At 43.2% G+C, this 9607-nt stretch overlaps 1 protein-coding gene and 1 pseudogene across 3 annotated transcripts in view; one reads left to right on the forward strand and one right to left on the reverse strand.

The window, feature by feature from the left end:
* The window catches only part of Dcbld1 (discoidin, CUB and LCCL domain containing 1), a 96082-nt gene that overhangs the window by 9113 nt on the left and 77362 nt on the right, over positions 1–9607 (reverse strand). For 2 of the 3 annotated variants that reach the window (XM_029564812.1, XM_029564810.1), the window contains exons 9-11: positions 9296–9339; positions 7335–7454; positions 5190–5632 (exon numbers count right to left, since the gene is read on the reverse strand). In XM_029564812.1, the coding sequence (XP_029420672.1) occupies positions 5190–5632; positions 7335–7454; positions 9296–9339 (607 nt within the window). Of the gene's footprint in view, positions 1–3678; positions 5633–7334; positions 7455–9295; positions 9340–9607 lie in introns of those variants that run through there. The other variant, XM_029564811.1, reaches the window with a different exon arrangement.
* LOC103736300 lies at positions 1844–2361 on the forward strand (annotated as a pseudogene).

A 9607-nucleotide genomic window follows, 5' to 3' on the forward strand; every position in this document is an offset into this window, starting at 1 on the left:
CCCCACCCCCACAGAGGCCAGAAGGATGTTGGATCTCCTGGAGCCAGAGTTACAGGTAGCTGTGAGCCAATGTGGATGCTAGGAAGAGCACTCTCCAGCCCCCACCAATCTATTCTTGTGGACTAGTATTTTAATGTTAAAACGCTATAATCAGGGTCTGGGTAGACAGCTCATTGGGTAAGAGCACTTGCTGCATAAGCATAAGGACCTGAGTTCAGATTCCCAGCAGCCAGGCAAAAGCAGAGCATGGTCTAGTGCCTGTAACCCTAGCACTGGGAGAGTTGTGGGGGAGAAAGGGGGCTTACTGAGGCTTGTTAACCAGCCAGTTTAGCCATAAAATGCCAAGTTCTAGGTTCAGTGAGAGATCAATCCTGTCTCAGAAGAATAAGGTAGAGAGTGATGAAGCAGGGCATTTGATAGCATATGGGTGTATGCCTATGGCATGCATGTGCACACACATACACATACATGCATACGCCACACACATATATATTAAAAAATGCTATAAACAGGCCACTGAAGGCCTAGATGAGAACAAAAGGCCCATTATAGCACAAATTTTTGATATTCTACCAAGTTGGTCCCAGGGAAAGAACTCAGGTTCTCAGACTTGGTAGCAGGCAGCTTTACTTGCTAAGCCATCTCACCTGCCCCCCATGGATTCTGAGCAGTGGCCTTTGGAAGAAGGCACATTAACACTATTTTTATAAGTTCTTTTTAAAAAACTTTAATTAAAAATTTTTATTTTATGAGTGTTTTGCCTGCATGTAAGTGCAACTATGCATGCAAGCCAGAAGAGGGCATTGGATCCCTTGGAACTGGCATTATGGGTGATTGTTAGCTGCCATGTGGGTGTTAGGAATGAACCCGGGTCTTCTGAAAGAGCAGCTAGTGCTCTTAACCACTGAGCCATCTCTCCACCCTCCTTTAAGTTCTTTTAACATGTTTATTTTTATGTGTATGAGTGTTTTGCTTGAATGTACAAGTGCCCTTGTGTATTTAGTGCCCTTGGATGTTGGGAAGGATGCATGATCTTGGATGAATGAGATACTAGGGATGAAAAGACTGGATGGTCTGTGAAGATTAAGGCTGGGGCCGAACTTGAACTTGTACTTCCTAACGAAGTGGGAGAAAGCATTTTGAATAAATTATGGGTGTGGCGTGATGGGGGCAGGGGCGAGCCAAGGATGACACAGTGGGAGAAACAAGGCCCCAGAGTTAGTTCCATTGGCACAGGGTGAGGACACAGATACTCCATCTGCACAAGCTGGGGGGACAAGACAGATCCATCAGCACAGTTCTGGGAGACAGACGGTTCTAATAGGTGGCAAGGGGAACTAGTGTCCTCAAAGTTCCAACCCGCTCTTAAAAACTTAATTGAAGAGTCAGTCTTTGTTCAGGTGACTACGATGTTGGTGTAATAATAACTGTCGCAGTAGGAGAAACCTTATACCATTAGCAAGGAAATGAGGACTAGCTACAATTTGTAGTCTGAATCTTTTTGGTGGTTTTGGCTCTCCCAGCTTCACCAACACTTGTCCAGAAGGGGGATGTTTCAGTTTGGAGGAAACCGCTACACAATTCCTATCAGTGAACTCTGGAGGAAGAAAGGGACAGTGACTTTCCATCCTGAGGAAACTGAGGCTCAGTGTTGTGTAAGCAGCCAAAGATTTACCTCTTTTGTGGCAGACTGGGGTCTAGAACTGTATGAATCAGCTTTATTCAACACTATGAAAAACATGAGAAAAAGTTTTAAAAGAACTTATTTTGGCTCTCAGCTTTTGGCTCGGAGGAGGCTTAGGTGCAACTTTCTTGATCGTCCTGAATCCAGGGTCATCCAACATCAGCCGCCTTCATCATGCCACCCAAATTCTACCCCAACGAGATCAAAGTCCTCGATCTGAGGTGCACTGGAGGCGAAGTTGGCGCCACGTCTGCCTTGGCCCCCAAGATTGGGCCCCTGAGTCTGTCTCCAAAAAAGGTTGGTGATGACATTGCCAAGGAATGTCAAACCAGGGATTGAAAAGATTTGAGGATTACAGTGAAACTGACATTCAGAATAGACAGGCCCAGATTGAGGTTGTACCTTCTGCCTCTGCCCTGATCCTCAAAGCCCTCAGGGAGCCACCAAGAGACAGAAAGAAGCAGAAAAACATTAAGCACAGTGGAAACATTAGTTTTGATAAGACTGTCAACATTACCTGACAGATGAGGCACCAGTCCTTAACCAGAGAACTTTCTGGAACTATTACTGAGATCCTAGGTACTGCACAATCTGTGGGCTGCAATGTGGATGGCCACCACCCTCATGACATCATAGATGACATCAACAGTGGTGCAGTGGAATGCTCAGCTAATTAAGCAAGAGAAACTATTTCAACAAAAGATTATCTGACCAAAAAAAAAAAAAAACACAAACTTATTTTGGCTCATGGTTTCAGAGGTTAGAGACCAGGTACTTTGAGGCTGAGTTGAAGCAGAACATGAAGGAAATGGGAACCTGTGGCAGAGGAGGCTGCTCAGCTGGGTCTAGTCAGGAAGCAAAGAACAAGGAAGGAAAGGTTAGAAGCAAAATAAACCCTTCCTCCAATCAGGCTCTACCACCTAGTTTCCATCACATCCCAGTAATACTGTTTATGACTCCATCAAGGATTCAATCAATTAATAGGTCACAGCCCCCATGGTACAGTCACCTCTTACTGTTGTCCATAGCCCGGTAAGCTGACTGCTGAATTACAGAGATTCAAGAGTTTAATTCATGAGGCAGTCTAGCTTAAAGGGAGCTCCTAGAGTCAAATCTGCCTCCTAAGAACAGAATTTAGTGGATGTAACTGGAATGATATTGAGCTACTTAACAGTACTTAGACAAATATTGTTTTCTCATTTGGGGATTCTGGATTTTATATGGTCACATAAAATCATGTTTGTGTATGTAAAATTAAAGTAGAAGTGAAATTGCCTAGGGGAACAAAGGGGGCAACTGGAGGGGGAGGGGCAAGGAGGAGAATAAGGGGATGTGAGTGAACTATGCTGAACACATAATTTACACCTGCACAAAAAAATTTAGAGAATAAAACAAAAATTTTAAAAGTTAGGTTTACAGGATTTATGGGATGAAAAAAACAAGGTCTGAGGGGAAGGGGAAGGTGACTGGAGGTAAGCACAGAACAACTCAGTGGTCTGAGTGTGTACAAACAATGCTCATGGCTCTTCAACAGGATGCACATTCAGAAAATGGCAACATTAGTGTGAGCAGAAGGAAGAGGTTTTGGTCTCTGACATCAAAAGTAGTCATGGCACATTTTTTGTAGGTCTAAGTGAGGTTCTGGTTTCAATGAGTTTGAGCCATACTTTATCCAAATCCTTTAAAATAAGTAACTTAAAAGAAATTATTATAAAGGTGACTGTGCATCAAGTGTGTCATATGCTATAATTTAAATGTTTGGGGGTTTTAAAAAGAAATTTTATTTATTTCTTTTTTAGACAAGGGTCTCACTATGTAGCTCTGGCTGGCCTGGAGCTCTCTATGGAGAGTTCAATGCCAGCCTGCACTACCTGAGAGCCTGTCTCATAAAGAAAAAACAAAAAAAAAAACCAAAATATCATTATGGGAATGTGGTTACTGGAAATGCCTTTCACTAGCCCAGCAAGCAGAACTCCAGTGAGAATCAGGGGGCCTCTGATTTGGCATAGTTTATTGCAATTAGTATACACATAAAACCATGTAAACGCCACAAAGTGATGGTTTATCCCCCATTATAACCAAGAGTGTCTGCCATGACCTTCCAGCACCTTATTTTAACAGATATATTTCACAGAAAGTGAAAATCACACAAATAGGGTTATAATACATATTTTAAAGAAAAGACTTTTTTTTGGTCCATATTTTCTATTAACAAACAAGACGTACTTTTTCCTCTTTGGCAAAAGAGGTTAGCTCCCCCACAGTTAATTCACAAAACAAACTCAGAAAACAAGAACAAAACAAAAACTTCCACTGAACATGAAGTACAGCTGAGGTCTGGGCTACTTTGGAAATAGAGACACATATTCTGGAGAAAACTGCTTTTCACATAACCATCTTAGTAGAAAAGTTCTATTTAGTTTCTCTCTGCCCTGGACACTTTTGTAAGATACATTTCAGATGTTTGTTTTTCAGGGGATAATCGAAGTCACTAATACGCACCTATTTCTGAAAAAAATTGTGACAAGTGTGGGTTTCTGAGTTCAGCAATATTTTTAATCTGGCCAAGTACAGAAACACCTGGCTGTCTCTCAGGCTACAATTGCTACGGCTACCTTCATTACAAGTTGAGAGAGCAGTTTGGATAGTCTATGAGTCTCAACATTTGGGTCTGCAGACTGGAAAGGCAGATTTGGACACAATACCGCATAATACTAGCCAGGCTCACAATGAGGAGGAAGCAAGGCAGGTTTGTTAGAACTCACCTTCCCTCGGGCCTAGTGCAAATGAGTCCCCAGCAAGCCCCAGGAGGAAAGGCCAACCTGACTCCTCTCCAGCAGTATAAGGAAGCAGGGAGCTGCTGCGGTGCTTGTTGAATTCGCAACTAACCATCCCTGTGTGCTTTTCATATTTCAAGTAATTTCATTTCTTCCAGGAAAAAGGATGTTAAAAATGCTTTTCGTTTATCAAAAAGGAAATGAGTCACCATAACAAGGTAGGGTTTTAAACAGACCTGCTGCTGACACAGTATCAGATACTCAAACATAGCAGGAAAAATGATGTGCTACCTACATCTTTACAAAAGCTGCATTTTTCACCTAACCCCCGTGAAGAACTATTATTTGACAAAGGTTACTTTAATTCCTGTTAAATATGACTATACAAATTGCACATTTTACACCACAGCAGCTCACTATCACAGTTAGAGAAATAACAATTCTCATTTTTCTAGCCTAACAGAAACCACCCAGCTCTGCGGGAACAGTCAGAACAAAACTAGCTGCACAGTTCTGTAAACAGTGATGAGGTTATCTCTAGGATCCTGAAGAGCCACGCACACACATGCTCACACACAACTTCTTCAGTGACTTGCTGCAGCACACGCTCAGTATTGCAGCAGCTTTCTTTCACTTTGTGTTCACAAAAGAGCAGTCATAGCCGTCTGGTTGAGGGGTGCAAGGCCCTTTCTGGGTGCTGAATAACCATCATTTACCCCGGGAGTCACCTGTGGCTTTGGAGAGGTGGGGTCCGTGGCCTCGGTGGCCAAGAAGCTGTTGGTAGCTGGCTGGTCATAGTCACCTTCTGCAGGCTTGGGGCTTGGTGGCCTCTGATAGTCTCCACTCTGGGTGGCCCCTGCAGCAGGGAGGAAGCCTCCAGAGGAAAGGGAGTGTTTGTGAGTGAGCCCTGGCCCTGGGACTCGGTAGCCCCTCTGCGTTGAGAAGGTGTGGGCTCGTAGCAGATGCCGCTCCACGATGGGTGTGGCATACTCAGGCTCTGGGTGGGTCAAGGGCAGTGCGTACTCATGGCGACCCGCATGGTGAGGACAATCATAGTGGCCACTGGCCTCAGTGATCGTCTGGGCCTCTTCAGTGTCTGTATCCATGGGCCGGAAGGTAGAGCCCTTCCTAGTGACTGTCCCAGTGCCAATCATGAGAGGTTGCTGGTAATCTGAAACCAAACCAGCATCATTAGTGCACTACCTTACCCAAGGTCACCCTGAAGGCCAGCTGAAGGATGCTTTCCCCTCCACTCAACTCCTCACTGAGTGCCTAATGTGTCATAGGCTTTATGGGAAGTATGAAATGCATGCCATAGATGTTACAGCTAGGGACTAAACCATACCAGCTGCTTCAGGAAGCTGCACTGGGCCACAAGATGCTAGAGAAAGGAGACAGGTTGAACAGTGGTGGGGTAGGGGAAAAACACTTCCAAGGGGACAGACATACATTTATCTATAAAGGTAGGTAGGGTCTTGCTATGTAACCCCCCCTCAGATTTGAGCTTGTGATCCTCCTGCCTCAACTTCCCCTGTACTGGAATTACAGTCATGAACCTTCATGCCAGCTTAGGAGTGACATTCATTCATTCATTCGAGACAGGATCTCATTAGCCCAGGCTAGCCTTTAACTTATTATATAGTGGCCGACCTTGAACTCAGGGTCCTCCTGTGCCACCTCCCAAGTACTGGTATTTATTTATAGGCCCAGATAGGAGGTTTTATTTATTTATTTAATTTATATTTTATGTGTCTGTTTTACCTACATGCATGTTAAATGCACCATGTGTGTAGAATGGCCCAGGAGGCCAGAAAAGGGCATCAGATCCCCTGGAACTAGAGTTAAAGGTGGTTGTTAGCCACTATCTAGGTACTGAGAGCCAAATCTGGACCTCTGCAAGAGTAGCTAGTGCTCTTAACCACTGAGGCATCTCTCCAGCCCCAGGAGTGACTTTTAAATTGGTTCTTAAGATGTTAAAGTTTGGAAATAGAAATAACACTGAGAAAAAAGAGGAGGAAAACAGATATGAAGACAATTTGACACGGCAAAAGAATCAGGGGCATGGTGTAGTTTGTTTAGTAAGATTAAAGCACTAGGTCTGGGGCTAGTGATAAGGTCAGGATAATGAAAGAGCTCTCTGTGCAAACACTACTGTAAGACAGTAAGATATTTCAAATCTTCTTAGAAATCTCATGAGGTAGGACTGTTACTCCATTTATAATGGGAAACGGAAGCAGAAGGAGACCAAGAAACTTTCCATACATCACACAGCTGGCAATGGAGTCAGGACTTTCATCTATAATGCCAGTGTGTGCTGTGTTAACCATTTGTAGATCACAGCGGGCTTGCTAGGAAGTTTGGCTGAATTTCTAAAAAAACCTTCACACTGGCACAGTCTGAGGTAACTTTAGGGGCAGGCTGAAGAAGAGGAAGTACAACTGGCGGAGACGACATACCGATGGCTTCTTGGGGACACTGAGGCCACTGTGATGCTCACAAGTCCCTTCATCTATCTTTTCTTCCTCCTCAACGGCAGGAATTAAATTCAATCCATCATTTAATTTGTCTTTCTTGTCCCTCTTTCCCAATACTTTAATCAAAACCTTGATAGTAAAAATAGATTCAGGGCTTTCTGTGACTAGTGGTACTGCAGGCCCATAACTATTAATGCCATCATGTACCCTGCAGTGCAAGCGACTCAGCTGAAGAAGACCTCCAGTAGTATCTCAGTGTCAGTTTGAAACTGTGCAGAGCATAGGGAAAAAAAAAAGACTTCTGGTTTAATAAAGAGTTTTAGCCTTTTTTCCCTCCTATCTCCTGTACCCCACAAGCAGAACCTCCTAAGGGCACTGTCCCTGGGGCGTGATGCTTACCTGACATATCACTGGTGATGAGATCTAACTTTTGTGTCATCTCCTTTTCATTGTCATAGCTGATGGTAAACTCAGTTGACTGATGCCTGGCAAATGGATATTTAATCTGCTTCCAGCAGCCTGAAATAGAGAGAACATGAAGCAAACACACCAGACACGTAATGCATATACTCTATGCATGTTCCCCGATGGGTCCGAGGTCAGTTGTCTCTTGCAGGTTGATGGTGTCAACCTGCCATCACTGCCAGAGCTCCTCAGATGTGTGTGCTGAGAACAGCATGCTGAGGCCACTTAGCAACCATGGCAAGCACTACAATAGGCACGTTTCCCACTGATCACTGAAAATGTATTTGTAACTACCAAGCCTTGGACCATTCCTCTGTGAACCATCTGGGCACATAAAACATAGCTGTTGCTTAGATCCAGCATCTTCAGGCCTCTACTGTATTTTCTGGGAAATCAAGAAAAGGGCCAGGCAGGGATCATGTGTTTATTTTGGAGAATCCCTAAGACATAGGTCAGGTGAGTGTTGTGGTAACACCTGTAACCTCAGCACTAAGGAGGGCAAGACAGGAGGATTGCTGGGATCTCAGGGCCAGCCTGGGTTACATAGTAAGGTAAAGGCCAGCCTGGGCCACACACTCTTTTAGACACTGTTTTAACAAAAACAGTCAACCAAAGAAAGAAAAAGCAGACAGAAGCAGTGAGTTATCTGTGGACTATAGAAAGATTGGAAGATATGTTTCTGTGTCCTGTAACCCTGGCTACTCAGGAGGCTGAGGCAGAAAGATCAAAAACAAGTTCAAGGCCCACCTGAGTTACAGAGTAAGTTTAAGATTAGCCTGGAGTACTTGCCCAACATAGTTCAATCCTTGGTTGTGTAAAAAATAGGTCTGAAGATGTTGAAGTGAATTGCTTTATAAAATTGTTGTGATTATTATTGTGGGGTGTGTGTGTGTGTGTGTGTGTGTGTGTGTATGTGTGTGTGTAATGTGTGCGTGACTGTGGGCAGGTACATGCCATGGTACGCATGTAGAGGTCAGAGGACAACTTTCATGAGTCAGTTCCCTTCTACTTTTATGTGGGTTCTGGGATCAAACTGACCAACCACCTTGTGTAGCAAGTACTTTACCTGCTGAGCCACCTCACCAGCCATGGATGTATTTATTTATTTTACTGTGGTTCTAAGAATGGAACCCTGGAATTGGCACATGCTAAGCATATGTTCAGTTCACTGACAGGGGTGTTGTAACTTCTCCTTACTGACTGACAGTGTAGTAACCCAATTTTCAGTGGCAAACAAATAAAAAGAAAAAGAAAAAAGGTGAAAAGGGATGGAGCTCATGCTAAATATAAATGAGGTGGCCTGAAAGCTCTGAATTAAAATACAAAGACTAGACACAGTAAATTCTTTTGTTGTAGCTTTGCTAACTCAAAGGCATAAAGTTCAACTTAAAAAAAAAAACCTGCAGTTTTTTTCCTTCCAAAGCAAAGGAACAATGGTCAAAAATATGAAATGGAAAGATTCCAGAAATGAGCAATTGATGTTTTAACATGCATGCTGCTCTGAGAAGTGTGACGAAGTCCTGCCTAGAAGGTGAAGCATCTTCTTGTCTAGTTTATCCACTCTCTAGATACTACCCTCCTGTTAGTCTTCACTGTCAACTTGAGAGAATCTAGAATCGCCCCTAGGCAATGTCTGTGGGGATTATCTTGACTGCATTCCTTGAGGCAAGAAGACCCTGGGGTGGGGTCCTGACTGGGATCCTGAAGTGTAAAGTGTAAGGGAGGAAGAAGAACAATCAGTATGATGCATCCTGATTCTAGATGCAATGAAATCAGTTGCTTCAAGCTCCTGCTACCTTGACTTCCCTACCATGATGGACAGTGACCTTGAATTGGCAGACCTTATCCTTTTCCTTAAAGACAGAATAAAACTAGAGATGAAGTTTTTAACCAACCTGTTTTCTGAGCTGATACATATGGATTTCCTTTCTTCTTTTTCCTATCAAGACAAAAAGACCTACTAAATATTTATAAACCAATTTGTCTCCTTGTATAATATGAAGATCACAACAGTACTTACCTTATATGCTGTTCTGAGCTATAAGTTGTCATGTGCTTATAAAGGTATGTGTACATACAGGATTATATGTAAATTTATCTCATAATTAAGGTCACTATATATATATATATATAGACACATATATATATATATGACCTTATATATATGTATTTGGTCTTTTTGAGACAGGGTCTCCCTGTAGCCCCAG

The sequence above is a fragment of the Nannospalax galili genome, unplaced genomic scaffold (assembly GCF_000622305.1).
Source record: "Nannospalax galili isolate Female #2095 unplaced genomic scaffold, S.galili_v1.0 scaffold417, whole genome shotgun sequence".
NCBI classification, from domain to species: domain Eukaryota; kingdom Metazoa; phylum Chordata; class Mammalia; order Rodentia; family Spalacidae; genus Nannospalax; species Nannospalax galili.